At 43.4% G+C, this 17,089-nt stretch overlaps 1 protein-coding gene across 1 annotated transcript in view; it reads right to left on the bottom strand.

The window, feature by feature from the left end:
- LOC118784296 (alpha-tectorin-like) overlaps nt 1–16,382 on the bottom strand; it is a 56,617-nt gene extending 40,235 nt beyond the window's left edge. The window contains exons 1-21 of the mRNA XM_036538503.1: nt 16,364–16,382; nt 13,399–13,526; nt 12,776–13,054; nt 12,207–12,302; nt 11,740–11,890; nt 11,125–11,525; nt 10,299–10,878; nt 9,527–10,116; nt 8,703–9,270; nt 7,916–8,514; nt 6,826–7,381; nt 6,420–6,616; nt 5,264–5,662; nt 4,484–4,770; nt 3,558–3,835; nt 3,031–3,150; nt 2,240–2,424; nt 1,953–2,113; nt 1,550–1,798; nt 916–1,078; nt 274–376 (exon numbers count right to left, since the gene is read on the bottom strand). Of these exons, the coding sequence (XP_036394396.1) occupies nt 274–376; nt 916–1,078; nt 1,550–1,798; nt 1,953–2,113; nt 2,240–2,424; nt 3,031–3,150; nt 3,558–3,835; nt 4,484–4,770; nt 5,264–5,662; nt 6,420–6,616; nt 6,826–7,381; nt 7,916–8,514; nt 8,703–9,270; nt 9,527–10,116; nt 10,299–10,878; nt 11,125–11,525; nt 11,740–11,890; nt 12,207–12,302; nt 12,776–13,054; nt 13,399–13,526; nt 16,364–16,382 (6,109 nt within the window). The remainder of the gene's footprint in view (nt 1–273; nt 377–915; nt 1,079–1,549; nt 1,799–1,952; nt 2,114–2,239; nt 2,425–3,030; nt 3,151–3,557; nt 3,836–4,483; nt 4,771–5,263; nt 5,663–6,419; nt 6,617–6,825; nt 7,382–7,915; nt 8,515–8,702; nt 9,271–9,526; nt 10,117–10,298; nt 10,879–11,124; nt 11,526–11,739; nt 11,891–12,206; nt 12,303–12,775; nt 13,055–13,398; nt 13,527–16,363) is intronic.
- Nucleotides 16,383–17,089: the final 707 nt, after the last annotated feature.

The following is a 17,089-nucleotide window of genomic DNA, read 5'->3' as shown; positions in this document are numbered from 1 at the left end:
ACAGTCCTATCCCAGCACAGCTGCAGTCAGGATAGCCAGCAGCAGGGACAACAGGGATCCACCCAAAACTGTAGCCTTTGATGCCTTTTCTAATATTGGGGCTTGAATATCTGCGCGGGAAAAGAAAAGTGTATCATGTAAGGTTGAAACAGTCAAACACAGAGCTCTGGACTGCATTAATTTGCCTTTACGCAATAAGAGAATTTGTTTCCAAGGAAAACACTAAATGTTCATTGAAGCTGCTGTGGCAATAATGATAGCAATGCATTGTACCTGTATTTTCCCCTGACCAAATGAGAGGTCCGATGGAAATGGAAGCACTGTCGTGGATTAGCAGAGATCTGCGCGCTCGCTGGTGGTATCCTGGGTAACAGTGCTGTAGAATAGCATAAAGATCAGAGAATACATTTTTTTTATTTCTTAGACCATACCATTACATTATTACATATTGGAATTACTCTTTTCATTTGGATTAATGGTAACCATGCTGTTTCATATAAAGATTTTGAATTTATAACCAATGCTCTGTTTTCCCTTCTTTGAGCGTAGGACAGATCAGATCCAAATTACTGCAACATTTGACCCATCTTCTTATTACTAGTGATAAACTATGTCCGCAGCAATTTCATTCAAGGTGACCATTTAAATTCTTTCAAAAGCTACTAGTGCAGTCAAAATGAAATTTGCTCAAGTGTCTGGGTTTAACACCTGTGAAATGTCTTTTCAAAATCAGACACATGGTCCACCGATTAACTGTGGAAACTCCAAAACTGTGAGTGTCATGAGTGTGTGCCGAGCTTCTTCAATGTACATTGCACTCATGGCACAGGCATTGCACAATGATAAAGTGAAACAAAAACGCCTGTGACAAATCAGCCATGCAACAGATACATTTGTGGTAAGCGCAGGTCTCACCGCGGTGCAGTTGTTCCTCTGTTGAAGACACAGATGAATCTGACAGTGCAGGTAAACTGCGGAGGAGTTTCCAGTGAACCTGAACATCCTGAAGGTGAAGCGGCTGACGGTGGACACCCCATTCTGAAGCAGCTGCACGGTGTTGTCATCAGTGTTGGGGCATCTGAGGGATGGTGGAGAGGGCGGAGTCATTTGTTACAGCACTAAGGGGCTTTATTTGACTGAGTGAATTAATGAGTTACCATAAAGTCATACAGTTAAGTTAAGAATAGAGAGGGAAACAAAGGCCTTTGTCACTTGTTTGAGCACTTTATCTATAAAGAATGTGTTCATTGTGTCCATTAAATACCCATCATGTAACCCACTGCTCTTGCAGTTTACTTGCCAAGTCTGTGTAAAAGTAAATGGATCTGCACAACCCCAATTATTCAGAACCAGCATTTTGTAAATACTTCACACCTGTAGTCAGGAGACAGTATCAACAAGGAGAAGCCAACCTACGCTGTTGCAGAACAAGATTTCTCTGCCTGTCTGCATTTACTGTCATGGTTGTAATCCACCAGCAATCAATCACATAAGCTCTTTAATAAATGAAAGCATTCTGGAATGACAGACATGAGGAAATATCACTTACTCTCTGCTGATGAGGTCCCAGCGGACAGGATAGGAGGGGTCGTTGAAGGGCGTGGCCCAGCAAGAGTCTATGACAGCGGAGATTTGCTGCCTGTCCACCCCAGTCACCTCCACAGCCACGTAGAGCTGCTGGTCCACCTCCAGCTCAAAGCTGGAACCGGAGAAAGGCTGGCGGAACCACGGGTCTCGATAGGGGGTCATCCTCACATGATAACTCCCCACGCCCGCAGGCAGCTTCTTCCTCACAATGCTGTCGGAACCATTTCAAAACCAGTGATCACAACACAATCACCCCGCAACCCATTGCATATGCCTACACAGAAGCAACCTGAACTGTACAATGTGATAATGACACTCAGCACCATTAGTACACACTGAGTAAGGGAAGACTGAGCTTTTCCCACCTCTCCACAGGGTGGATCACTATCGGCATGGAGACGGAGCTGGACAGTGGGTACACACAGCAGAAGCGCAGGTTGATGCGTCGCTCCCTACTGATGACACCTCCGTGCGGGTCAATTTCCCCTTGAATGGAGTTCTCGTAGATGAAGTGAGTGCCGTTGCTCTGCGGAAGAGGTTGGAGCAGAGGACGACAACACAAGCAGGTCACTTCAGCTGGCTGTACTAGTCTGTTGTACTCTTTGGGAAATGTAAAACAAATGGCCCCTTATCGCAGATTGCAGACGGGTACCATGAGAGCTGTCCCACAGACGTGGTCCTCGTTGTTGAAGGAGAATTCCACTCGGCCGTGGTGGAGCGTCCCATTGCAGCTTGGGTCGTTGAGGTGCAGGATGTGGGGCGGGAAGCCATTCTCGAACAGCTGACAGCGCGACAAGGACATGACGCCGGAGCTGCTGAAGCAGGTTTCCTCTGAGTCTGTAGGAAGGAACCAGGAGCAGGAATGAGCTACAGTCATGCAGTCCAAACTGCTATGCATTGGTGTTTGCTCTCCTGCTACCTGACAGGGAGTACAAGTGGAATTTTATTGCAACATACAGTCATCACTGTAAATCTGATAGCTTTGATTCAACATGTTAAATTGTAGCAGTATCCCTTCACTACATTACTGAACAAGTAGAATTCTGCAATTCTAGCATGAGGACCAAATCATTAACAGCCATTAGAACAATCCCATATGAAAACATTCTGACTTCCAAGTTGCAGTATAGCCAGAATGCCATAGCCATAAATTATTTTTATATCAAAAAGTTTGTCCTTATACTATCGTAAGCCAGGGGTAAAAAGGTGCAGGGTTGCATATACCTTAACTCAAAGACGCTCAGTTAATTCCATGCAAGCATCTGGAGTTCTCTGGCACAGGTCCTCCTTGCCATTCATTTTAAGTGCAACACAAATTGAATCGTGTTTTTATGCATACCGACTGCAAAAGGTCGTTTTTTATATCTATAATTTTGATACACATACTATTGCACACACGTGCATACACATTTCTGCACTTCAAGGTAAGGTTAGATAGCTCACCATAGTTCTCAGGGTCAGGGCGATTGTGGTCTTCATTACAGAAACAACCGTAAACCCCATTCTTCTCCCCACACCACTCCTGGTCAGTGCAGTCTAGCTCATCACAGGGATCAGTCAATGCTGGAGAGAGAGAGAGGGTGGATGGGTAAGATGTGAATACAGCTGGGCAGAGGTTTTAAATGCTTTTAAAAATCAAAGACAAACAATATTTGGTTCTGCACTGGACTATTGAACCTATTTCACACCAAGAGACTTAAAGGATGGGAGAGGGAATGGAAGTGTGTGGCCATGCTGAAAAATGTTCTATATAGAACATTTGTTTATATGTGTTTATATAGAGACATATACAAATATACATATGGATATATAGATTTTGTATAATTACAGTTTGTTATGCCCTCTTTGGTTAACCAATGGAGGGGAAATAAAAATATGTATCCAACAGTGCTTCCACCAGACGATGACAGTAAAATGACTAATGGCTAGGTGCTACCATTACAGAAGTGACACAGGGGAGAGAGACTAACGGCAGAGCAGGTCCGACCGCCATTCCGGGATCTGGAGCCCCAGGACAGAGCAAGCTGCCTCATAGGCTCCCACAGCAGAGCACAGCATGCCGTTGGCTGGCGTGTAGAGGCACAGGTCGTACACGCAAGATGTGAAGTAGGGTGTGGGGTCAGCATGGAGGTGGCAGTCCCTGAAGGGGCCGGTGGTGTTGGTGATGACGCTGCAGAGGTCAGTGTACTCCTGTCTGAAGGTGCAGTCCTCCTCTCCTCCTCCAAGTCTCACGTCACCTCTGCCACAGCTGGGGACAAAAAAGGACTCTTACCTTGCAAGCAGTTCCAGCTTGAGGATCTAATAGTAAAACTGATAGTATACTGCATTATATTTTGAGACAAATTTCCATAATTATACTTACTTAAATCAAAATATTTCATAGGTCAAATTGAAGTTTTAGTTCTGCTTTTTGTGTAGCTTTTTGTTTTACTACCCTGCTGTATAACACTACTGCGTTAGGTGGGCAGAGGGTACCTGATCTTAAACGTACCTACACTTTTAATTAGCCTAGCAAAATATCATCACAACTAGAAATGAAAATGCCCATTGACAGAGTCATTGAATTTTCTGTTACATATTTTTTCTGTATATTCACTTGCCATAATTTTTTTTTTCAATAAAAAGCTAGTGCATATTGAGAAAAATGCTCTAAAAGTCTATGCTATTCTAGACATGCAGACTAATGTGTCCTAATGAACAACCAAAATTACACTAGTTACAATCACTATGGATGAAATTACAAACACGTCTTTGTGGTGTCTTTCTTTTTTTCAGTTATTTCTGGAAAAAAACAAGCCAACCAACCACAGACTTTTTCATTGTGCACTTAAAACTTAATAGGTCAAGCTGAAACAAACTATTGAATAATCATATAAAAACAGCAACAACTGCTCACCCAGCACTGCTGATGTCTGACTTCCATCCATCTCCATATTCCTCATCTGTCAGGGCCATATCCCCATTTGGCAGGACTTTGTCATCGTGCGGGTCACCATTGAAATTCCCACACATTCCACAGATGGAGCCACGATGCGTCTGACCCAGCCGGACCAACAAGGTGCTCCGACCGTCAAAGTGGACCATCAGGTCATTGGAGGTGTTCAGCACCACAAAGCCCCTCTCAAATGACACTCCGGCGATGTAGCCAATGGCTGAGGGAACGGAGACCGCGTGACCATCGACCTGGGAGAGAGAAGGAAGGAGCTCTTAACACTCTGCAGTGTCCCTGACAGTTTTCGCTTCCCGAGAACTCAACAAATTTCAAATATTCTGCAAAGGGTTGATTTCAGTTACTGATTGGTTTTACTCAGTACTGGAACAGGGAGATCGAAATTATTTGAAATGACCTATTAACTGTATATCAGGCGGACTGTACAGGAGGCTTAAGACACATCTTTATATGGTTAAAATAGTTACATCCTTTTCTATGGTTAAAATAGCACTGTACGTGTATGAAACGTTATACATTATATATACTTATATCTTATATCTTATATGTACTGTATATTTTGAATTGCAGATAACTGCTGTAAAACTCATACCAATGAATAATTAACAACTACAAATGTAAGTGATTACTTTTACCAGCTATAAATGTGGATTTTGAGTGGTTTTGGACTTGGAAGTACAGCTCTAACCTCATTGAACAATGCTGACTTTGGCTTATTTTGAATACCTGTACACTCCTGCTCTGTCCGATGAAGATGTGGGTGTCCCGTCCCTCATGGGACAGCCACACATCCAGAGAGGATACAAAGGACACCCGGTTGTTTCCACGGTGCCGGTTGGTGGCCACGATGCGGAAGGATAGCTCATCACTTGTGACGTTCCCGCAGGTGCGGGCGATCTCATAGGAACAGGTGCCCTGGAAATGCGCCACTGCTCCATCAAAGGTGAAGTAGTGGGGGTCGCCAGTGACTGTGCAGGTGGAGAAGACGTCAAAGCAGCCCAGCCGCCCCTCTCTGACACCACATTCCTGGGTGGGGGCACAGCTGGCGGCAGAGCAGCGCAGATCATTGGGGGCGTAGCATTCACAGCGCTGGGAGCAGCCAGGGGTCCAGAACATCTCGCCGATCTGAAACCCACAGGGTGATACTGAGGAATTTTAAACTTAGAAACCCCATTTAAACATTTCATCCCATGCACACATAGATACCTCAGATTACAGACCACATTTAACATATATAGTATATCAATATCTATTCAACAAAGGTAGTAGAGAAAGAAAGTGTTGAAAAAAAGAATAAAATGCTTTCAAGCAGTTTATTTCATTAAGTATGTCGACCTACATGGACTTTGTCAGTTCTACAATTTATTTCTTACTCTGCACTACTTATTAGACCTGCACAGCTTCCTTTTCTCTGTAAAATTAACTGTGAAAATGTAAAATCCCAAAAAGAAAATCCTGTCCATAAACCCAATTTCCTTCTTTATTTTCCAACCTATGAAAGAGACCTTCTACCTATCTAAGGTTTGTTGTTTTTCAGTTTTCAGTAATTGACCTTGTTTCATATCAGTTTTGTCTGAACAGGTTAATTGTTTGTGACTGCCAGTGTGTGTGTTTTCGTAGTCTTTGTGTGAACCAGCCCATTGGTTAACGAGCCACTTCTGCTTAATTAACGTCATATTAAATATAGGTGTGTGACTGGAGAGAAATAGACTCACTTTTTTCAGCTGACTGTGCTCAGGCTGTTTTTGTTTGTCTGCTGGTTTATGAAATAAATTATTGTCATTGATTTTCCCTGTTCATTTTAGTGAGAAGTGTCAGCCAGCTTCTCCACACGCCTGCTGATCCAAACTCGCAGTAAAACTGCAATGTCCCACCAACTCACCTCAAAATAGAAGCCATCGTACTGGCATCCACACTGTGCTAGGGGGACGCAATGGCTCCCGCTCCTGACGTAGCCCTCGTCACAAAAGCAGCCCTCTGCGCAGGTCTGCTCACAGTTTGCATCGATGTTGCTGGCACAGGTGTTGCCACATTCCGTGCCACAGAGCTCATAGTGGCTGTTCTCTGGGCACTGAATGCCTGAAATCAAAAAGAGAATCACACAATGTGTAAGGGACACCCAGCACTTGTCCACAGGAGAAAGCAGCAACTTAACTGACTGCTTGTCCACTGGGATCTGGGGGCATACCCTTGCTATGTTTAGTAAGATTACTGATTTCTTTACTGGCTTCAAACAATGTGGACCCAGGTTTCAAAATGTTAAGTGTTGTGGTCAAAAGATCACTTACTGCACGGTGTGTTCTGTCTCCAGGGATACACTCTGGCATTGACAGCCTGGCAGGCGCTCACGTAGGCCTGAATGGCCTGGCACAGAACAACGGGTCTGTCCTCTGAGAGGCACAAGTCAAACACGCAGTCGCTGAAGTAGGGTTCTGGGTCCACCTCGCTGTGGCAGAAGCTAAAGGGACCGTTGCTGGCTCGAATGACCGCACAGTGCATCCGGGCCACGCTCTGGTCTGGGCAAATGGGGCAGGACTCCCCACACCCATCACTGCAGGTATAATTGCCAGTCACCTTCCAGTCTGTGCCGAACTGGGACGCAGACGTCGTTTGGACACCAGATCGGGTCACAAAGTCATCGCCAGGCAGCCCATTGAAGTTGCCACACAGCCCACAGGTCTTGCCTCTGTAGCTTGAGGGCAGGGTAATAGAGACAACGCTCCAGCCATCATAGCTAACCATTAGGCCAAAGTCAGCATTGACAACCGTGTGCACTCCACTTAGGTAGATGGACACCTCACCACCACGCAAGAGAAGTGGTAGGTTCCTGATCACACCATCAACCTGGAGGAAATGCCAATGAGTAATGAGTATGAAACGAGTATGGAATATTCTACAGTAATAGTAATAGTAATCATAATAATAATAGTATACTGAAATAGTTGCGCTATATTCTATAGAGAGGGAAATCCTCTATCACAGTCTGCAATTCACCTGTTATGCATTTCAGAGTTGTTTTTAGGTAATCACTCCCAATTAATAATGTTTTCAAAACTATAAGGATGTGAGGATGGCTGGAAAACTAAAATAGATTGTTTTTAATATGCTATTTGGTCAACAGTAGTACTGAGATTTCCATATATTTGTCTTGATCAGTATCATATTTTCCTGTTTTTTTCCACTTCATTCAATGCAGTTTTTCTGTCATAAGGCACATCACATGACCAAAGATACCTCAGTGAATCAGATAACATCATGTCACAATACACTGAACCAAGACATAATGATAAGATTGGTAGTGGTGCGATGTTATCAGCAATTCACTGATATTTACTGAACCATTTCAAAACAATCATGGTAGACAATGAGTTCCCATACCTGTACTGTGCCGAGCCTTTCGCTGGAAATGTGCACCATGTGACCATAGACGCTGATGAACACCTCTGCTGTGATGGACACCGGGAGGCCGTGCCATGGCTCGTTCCTTGCATCCACCTGAAAGTTCTCCAGTCCCTGTGTGGAGTTACAGACGGTTGCCAGCACGTAGCGGCAGGTGCCCTGGAAGTCGAAGGTGCGTCCATCGAAAGTAGAGTAGTGGGGGTCCCCAGAGGCAGAGCAGGTGCCGTGGGGTTGAGGGTGGCAGCCATACTGGCCATCTACGATGCGGCAGGACTCGAAGGCCCCGCAGGCCGAGGGGACGCAGCGGACGTTCCCAGTGGTGCCGTTGCATGTGCAGAGGCGTTGGCAGCTCTCGCCCTCCCATAGGCTCTGACCGTCGCGGTAGTAACGCCCCTCACTGTGGCAGCCACAGTCGATGGGAGCCACACACTGGCCACCACTGAGGAGGAGTCCGTCGTCACACTGGCACCCCTCCTGACACTGCTGTGTGCACACGAAGGGGAAGGAGAGGCTGGGGCAGGCGGCCGGGCAGGAGGTGCCACAGAGCTCATAGTGGCTGTTGGGAGGGCAGCTGGGATCTGAAAGAACAGACCAGGCATGAAGAAACAGATGGAAATGCATTCGTATGTTTTTTGTGCTCTTTACATTTTACATTTTACAAGTCAACATGGCAGTAGCCTACATACTGTGGCTGTGTTCTCATATGAAATAATGCCATTCATAATACATGTGAATTCAATGAAATCCACATAAACCTCATACTGACCACAGCTGGTCATGTTTCTCCAGTTCTCCACAGTGATCCCGTTCTGCTGACACAGGAGGGCATAGTTGCGGAGTGCCTCACACAGGACCGCTCGGCTGCCACCTGCCCGGGACATGGCCTCTGCACAGTCTGTAATCCTCTCCCAGGGGTCCAGCATGGCCCGGCACTGGGAGAACGGCCCATGGAATGAAGACATAAGTCCACAAAATTCCCCTGACAGATACTGGTTACTGTTTTGTCCTGACTGAGTAGTGCTATCCTCAGGCTCCACGCAGTGAGCCGACAGGGATCCGTCACGCCAGCTGTCCCCGAACACCTGCGAGCTGTTGGCGAGGGAGCCTTCAGGGGTCATGAACTCATCGTCTCTGTACCCATTGTGGTTGCCACACAGTCCCCCTAGAGTGCCGTTGTAGGTTCCTGGAGTGGTCACTCGCAACAGGTGTGGCCAGTCAGCCTGCACTGTCACGCCGAAATCCGTCTGCACAACTATGTGAGTCACACTGCTGTGATACACACGGATCCTGCCAGAATCACTGCTGAAAGGCAGTCTGACCAGCTGCCCATCCACCTGAGGACGGAAAAAAGGTTAAAGTGGGAGATATCAAAACATTGCGCTCCACTTCATTAATCTTATCAATGAAGAGTGCATGAAATGGAGTTTTGTATTATCAGGAACTAGAAATCTGAACTACATTCCCATAAATGTCTAGAAGATCACTGCATTATTCCTAATTTATTGCATTTTTATTCTATGTTTTTATTTAATGCTTAGTATGAAGCTCCTGAATGAATGAATGCTCCAGAGTGACAAGTATTTAACCCACCTGTACTCTGCTGCTGCCACCCATTTCAATGGAAATCTCTGTCCCCTCAGCCTGAAATTTCAGTATCCTGGCAAAATCAGTGCCATCTGGGCCTCTAGGAACCTTCTGAGCTGTCACCATGAAGCGTGGCAGGGATGTCCACCCGATAACCTTGGACAGCGTGAGCCCACAGGCTCCTGGGTACTGGAATGTCAGTCCATCGAATGTGCGATATCGCCTCGGTCCCTCTACCCAACAGGTGCTATAGCTCAGGGGTTGACATCCTCGCTCTCCATTTTCTACTCTGCAGACCTCCTGTGAGCCACATGAGTGGTCTTGGCAGGTCATCACGCCACTTTCGCAAACACAGAGCCGCCCACAATCCTCATCCAGCACGACTCGCTGCCCGGCACTGTAGTACAGGCCTTCAAATGTGCACCCACACTGTCCTGTAGGAACACACTCCCCAGCACTCAGGACAAAGCCAGCATCACATATGCAGCTCTCTTGGGATGGTATCGGGCAGTTGGAGGGGGCTGAGGGGTTGGAACACGTAGCAGGGCAGCCAGTGCCCTGAGGCTGAAAGTGACTGTGAGCAGGGCAAGAGATTTCTGAGAGATGAAATAAAACAGAAAAAGATTTCTGTAGCTTGTCAGTGAGTGTCAGTAAAACTACGTCAAAATATTCAGCACGATTCTAAAAGTAAAGCATGATATCGTTATTTGTGTCAAGCTTTGCCAAGCAATGTCAAATTGCAAATTTCCATCAATCAAACATGACTTGCCAAACATACCACAAAAGTCCTGCCTCCTCCACAGCCCAGGCTGAATTCCATGCTGCTGGCATTGCGTAGCGTAGACATTGAGTGCCTGGCACAGGATGGGCTGGTACCCACCTCCCACACACAAGTCATAGACACAGCTTTCCACGTAGGTCTGGGGGGGTAGCTGGCTGTGACATGCGGCGAAGGGTCCATAAGGGTCCCGGAGTATGCCGCAGTGGTCTGTGCCTGAGTACAGCTGTCTCTGGGTGGAGCTGCAGACAGCACAGTCCAGGCCTGCGCACCGTACCCTCTCACATTCGGGATCGGTGTCCCCAGGTGCCTCCCAGCTGTTGGCAAAATCGACATCTGAGCTTAGCACCTCCCCTGAGGCTGAAAGAAAGTCGTCCTCCTGGTTGTTGTTAAAGTTGCCGCAGAGGCCGCAGGTGGCATTGAGGTAGTCATAGGGCACACTGATTCTGACATAGTGGTTGGCGTCGTATGTCACAATCAGGCCGAAGTCAGTGCTGACCGCCAGGGAGAAGCCAGTCTGGTACACTTGGATAGTGCCGTTGCGGAGCGAGAAAGGAGCTGCAGTGTAGCTCCCATTGACCTGGAAGTGCATCATATTGTGAATGTTACAATGATTAGAGCAAAGGTTTGCCAAGGCATGTTTGTCAATTATCGAATTAGCATGCATGATGGTAATACCAGTATGAAGAACATGTGACAGCAAACGGGTTTTGTGATGATATGTAACTTGGTGTTAGTAGGAGCTCCTAACAAAATCACTGTCATCTTTTTTCTTCCGTGATGAGTGTTTTCATGAGTGATGCAGAATGCTTTCGGAAGTACTGACCTTTGCATGGGCAAGATGGGTCTTGACCAACTCAATCTCCTCTCCATAAACAAACACCCGCACAAGACGTGTCCAGGATACGCGGGTGCTGCCCCGATTTTCGTTCTTGCCCTCCACACGGTAGTACGGCAGCCCACTGTCGCAGGTCTGGGAGAGGACATAAGTGCAGGTGCCCTGGAAGTGGAAGAGCTGGCCATCGAAGGTGTAGTAGTGGGGGTCGCCAGAGATGGTGCATGTTCGCCTCTGCACAGTCTGGCATGAGTACTGGAAGGCAGCGGCCCGGCACACCTGGGAGAAGGAGCAGGGATCGTTCTGGCACTGCAGGCCACTGTGGAAGCAGGTGCATTTCTGATTGCAGGTGCTGTCACTCCAAAAGGAGTCACCCAACTGGACTGGCATACCTGAGAAGGAGAGAATGTGTACTTGTGTATTTCAGAAGTTTATGGTAAGTATTGCATACATACATATTACATATTACATACATATCTGTTAACTGTCCCAAACTATTCATTCTTTCCAATACATTGAGAAGGACAATTGTGTTCATTTAATTCAAAACGTGAATTTTTAATGTGATGCATAGAGTCTATCATGTGATGTTACTTTGGAATTTACCTTGAAAATTGCAGCCTATTGATCCGTGATCTGTGCGAAATGCCCAACGGCCTGGGACATTGACGTTGCTGGTCATATTCAGGTTTGTGACATTTGGAAAGGATCCAGTTATTGTGAAATGATGGGTTGAGGATATTGTGTCATAGCCAGCCTAATAATAAGAACAAATTAGTTATTTAACAGGGATTAAAAATAAAGTAACAGTCTGACAGTACTATAGCAGTTCAGTTTATGCTTTGTGCACACTGTATGGTTTTGTTGTTGAGTCATCCCCCATTTGTCTGTGTTACTATTTTAATAATCACAGTCTACAGTGGAAACAGGTGACCATCTCATCTACGTGTAGTGCATCTAACATGTCATATGCCAACCTCTGCTGTATATGGGAGCCCTAAACTAATGTCTTGAATGAGATACTATCCCTTATCCTTTACTGGTGTGCATAGTACATATAGAGATCCTCTCACCTGCACATAGCGGTTAGGTGGGGCAATGATGCCATAGTTCATAAGGACAAAGGAGAGACTCCCATCTGAAATCAGTACCACTTGGAAAGATGTTTCCTAAGAACAACCATCAATAGAGAGTCACATATCAAGCAATATAAGTGTAAAATTCAAGCAAGCATATAAAAGTATCAGTCAGTAGACTTATATAAGCCTGGACATCATTATTTTCATTCTTCTGCTGGCACCCCTATCCTGACACATTAACCCCTGGAACATTTATTTCGCTCCCCAACACTGCAGCTAAGGCTCTGATTCATCTCTAACACTGTTCCAAGATGTGAAATCCAGGTATGTCCCTAAAACACAGGACAGTTTATTTATAGAATGTAATTGACATGCTACTGTTTCCTACAACACAACATTACATAATAATGTAATAATCATTTATGAGAATTAGTGTTAAGCTTACAGCTACAGGAACACAAATGGAGTGCCCATAACCCTCCAAACTGTATCAAATGATAGTAGCATTTAATTTTGTATGACCCTGCATGAATAATTTTCATTAAAAGGCTGCAGGTTCTTACCGTCCCTGTTGTGGGGAAGTAGGCCACCCTGTCCCACGTGGCAATGAAGACCCAGGAAGCAGTGAAGTGCAGGCTGGGGAAGTACTGGTTGACATCCTGTGTGGCCCGCTGCAGAAGGCTACCACTGGTAAACTGATGGTAGGAGACGTTGCCATTTGCCCTGTTATCCAGGTCTGTCCAGAACCCAGCAATGATGTCTCTCTGAGCGTAGGCTGGGAATTGGTAGGGGCTGTAGCTGTAAAAAGCTGAGTCAAATGTCAGGTCTCCATTGTTATTCACCTGTAAGAAAGAAGGCACAATTTTGAACGTTAATGCTCCTACCATGAACAATTTTGACAATTTTATTTGTCTATTTATTTGTTCTGAAAGACCACTGTGTTTGCGATGAATTCTAAAAAATACTGCCCTTTACCAAAACAAAAAATTGATTTTCAAGCTGTTTATGTTAAATGGCAATAGTAAGGTATTAACAAAGCATCTGGTCTTTCAGTGACTACTTAAATTAGGTACCCTTCATCAGTGTCATCAGTATTCCCTATGGATTACCAAAAACATTCATGTATGACATAGAAAACAACCTTAGTGTGCTGTTTATTATAAATTAAATGTTTTGGTTCACTCACAAAAATCTGCTGATATCTTCTTCCAAAAAAGGGAAAAATCCTGCTTAATGTGATCAAAGGTGAGCTCCCATCATCTGATTGAGGGCTCAGTGTGTCTCCATATGTAATGCCGTATGGATAAAAAATTCCTGGAAGTAACGGAGACAACAGAGACAGACAGATTTGGTGCCTGAAGTGGAAATGGGAACATTCACAAATCATATAAACTATGACTCAGCACCAATCATATGGTCAAAAAGGTTGTACGGGTTAAAAATTCTCAAATATCTGTGTCCTTTATCAACATACTGCAATTATCTAACCATGGGTAAACTGCTTGCTGTTGTATGAACTCTATGAATGTCTTACGTATGTGAGACTATACTTAGCTCAATGCAAAATAAATGAAATCAATTTTATTTGTGTTGTGCTTTTTCCGGGTCACACAAAACCACTTTACAGGAAAAGGGGATAGGAACAAAAACACAAGAGGTAATGCAAAACAAATAAGAGAAAAGGCAATAAAAGGTAGTACAGTGAAATAAAATGCCTGGATTTAAAAACCTGTATTGTGTCAGACTGCCAAACAGTCCAATAACAGGTTTTATATATAAAACAAGTCTGTTGTTAAAAAGTTGTCTAAAAGTTAAAAGAAAAAATCTCAGTCTTATCTGAATTCAATAAAAGAATGTTTTGGGTCATCCAGGCCTTTAAGACAGACCTCTGGTTTTGTAAATTGAACCTCCTTCCCAGGTTTGACTGATATATAGGCTACTGTACAGTTGCATGTCATCCACATAGCAGTGATAGTCAACACCATTTCTGCTTATAACAGCAGTGGTAGCATAAAATACAAATGGAGAAGAGCAAAGGTCCCAATACAGATCCTGGTGGTTCACCATAGCTGACAACTGAGTATTCTGATGACTCATCAGTTACTCACACAAAGTCATCTGGATTCAAACCAAAAGAGAGCTTCAGCAGAAATACCAACTTTTTTCTGATTTGTCCAGGAGAATATGGTTGTCTATGGTATCAAATATAGCATTCAAATCATGTAATGCAAGTATAAAAATACAGCCACAATCAGAGAAGAGGAGCAGATCATCCATTACTTTGAGGGGCTGTCTCTGTGGTTATTTCTTGGTTCTTTCTAAATCGTGACTGAAATATTTCATTATTGACCTGCCGGAATGAAGAAAGCATTGACTAGGCAGGGTCAAGATTAGAATGTCAAAGTAATACTGTCAAAATGTCAGCAAGAAAATGCTGTAACTGGTGCAAGGATTTTATTTACTGACACCACAACCTCGTGTTGACTTTGATCACTTGAATAATGTATATTAATGTTAAAACAGGTTTAGAGCAGGTTGTGAGTTTTTCCTCATACTGTCTGGTAAATTCCATAAACCATCACTACCTGATAATTACTACCTCTGTAATTACTATAAAATTGTTCATGTTTTTATTCTTTTTCATGTTTTGGTTTAATTCATATGAAATAATGTGAAATTATGTTACCATTTACAGCCTCGGTCACTTCACCTGTTAATACAATAGATAAAAGAAAATGTAAGCAGAGGTATAATTAGTACAATAATAACAAATGCATTGAACAAATGCAACAATGACATACTAGTGAGGTCTACACTCTCTTACAGCAGCTTATGACACCACAAAGGCAATGACCATTTGCAATAACCTTTGCTATTTGTCTTTTTGCATTTGCATTAACTATTTACAAATGAGACAATTACTTACTAGCAGTGTACTATAATAGCCAGAGCCCAGAATGACAAATATACTTCTTTCATGATTAACAAGTTTGTCAAATACAAAATGACCCATCAGCACCTGTTTCATTTTGAGTTATTTCTGTCTAAAGGGGTAGCATTAACTTTTTCAGTGTCACAATTATCAAGTTGGCTTGAAGAAGCTGTTATTCTTATTATTTCTTCTTATTATTATTCCATCCAAATTTGTGTACATTACTCTTCCTACAGCTGTTCAACTATACTTACGAAACTTAGCCAATACATTTAGCTAATATGGGATTGCATTGATTGTACATTTTGCATCAGTACCTAAGATTTTTTTTGTTTGTAACTGTCACACTCAGGCTTGAAAATGGATCAACAGATCTAGAAACCTAAATTTGAGAATTATGAATTATAACAATACTACAAGACTGTCCAACTTTGCAGTGATATATTTCTTATATTTAACGAAAGTATTAGAGCTAAAACTTACTCAAGAGCAGCAGCTGTAGAACACATAGTGTTAGCAGAAACCCCATGGTAACTCAAGTCTTCATCTGAGATGGATCAAATATGCTAAAAAGAAAACAGTCACTTCTCCTGAAAGCCATCCATTCAGTCATACAGCAAAAGCTACAATATAAGTTAATAGCATTGCCATTTATGAATGAATAAAGCAAATATATGTATACAGCATGTATGTGCAGAGAGTATTGTGTGAAAGCATGAAGCATACAAAACTTTTTTAACTATTATTTTTTCAGTATGAATTCTCTGAGAATGTGGGTGTCAACTTCACTCTTACAGTATTGTTTATTAGACATCACTAAACAGATACCTGTCAACAGGGATGAAACTGTACATTACTACAACAAACAAACATATTATTTTCCCACCCCACAAAATAATTCAGCAAAAAATAAAAGAGTCCTCACCCCAGTTTTTGCACTGAGTGCACTCTAAGGGTATTCAGGTATAATGAAACTGGTCATGCTAAATTGGCACTGCTTTATTATGTGTAGTAAATGAGAGGTGTGCATATTTTAAGACCGTGCTGGCATTTTCCCACATATATAAAGCCTGCTACTTAAATACATGGCTCCATCAACAGGAAGTGCAAAATGTTTGGCCTTCCTACACCCAGCCCCCATAATAATATGGAGAGTCCTGTTATATACTGGGCTACTTAAATGCAGGGGTATACATATTCAAAAGGCTGCAACACACACCTGTGGTTATTCTAGCCATTTTTGCAAAGCCAACTGCCTTACTTCCTAAATAAACTTTGATGCTTTGGAAAATATAAATATCCCCTTATATGTCTATTTTAAAATGCCCCAGCTCTATTTAGAAATGTGAAGATGTCATATATATTTAAATGTCTATGCCAAGTGTTTGCATTTATAAACATTAAAAATAAAAACATTTGTAACCCATTTAATAACATCAAAATATGTGAAAAATATTTGAAATTAAGCTAATTTTGTTTGCAGAAAAAGAAGCTTACCAGTTAGGATCTCCTTCTGTTGCGCATGACACTATTGGATTGGTACTTATATTGATGGATGTGGGGGTGTGGTCTGGTACATTCATACAATGATGGGCATTAAAAAACAACTTCCTTGAAGCTTTGCAAGGCGTTGTTAAATAGTAGCAGACAGTACATGCAGTATACACAGGGCTGCACGCTGACACAGCCACACTCTTTGCATGCCATTGTTCACTGACACCCATTCCAAAGAATTGGAGGATTCCAAAAAATGGCCAGCAGGAACAACACTAAGCAAAAGGCATGATATCGCCATGATATTGAAGTATTGGGGCTAATTGTGCTTGCTGTTACCACGTAGGTTGAACAAACTGGCCATCACATTATGCCAAATGTATAATTAACTAAGGGAGGACAAGGACAAGGACAGGGCAGTTTTCTCAAACAGCTTCTTGCTTGGCAAGGC

Source organism: Megalops cyprinoides, chromosome 1, assembly GCF_013368585.1.
Source record: "Megalops cyprinoides isolate fMegCyp1 chromosome 1, fMegCyp1.pri, whole genome shotgun sequence".
Classification (NCBI taxonomy): domain Eukaryota; kingdom Metazoa; phylum Chordata; class Actinopteri; order Elopiformes; family Megalopidae; genus Megalops; species Megalops cyprinoides.
Note: the sequence above shows the minus strand (reverse complement) of the source record. Positions and strands in the feature narration are given on the sequence as shown.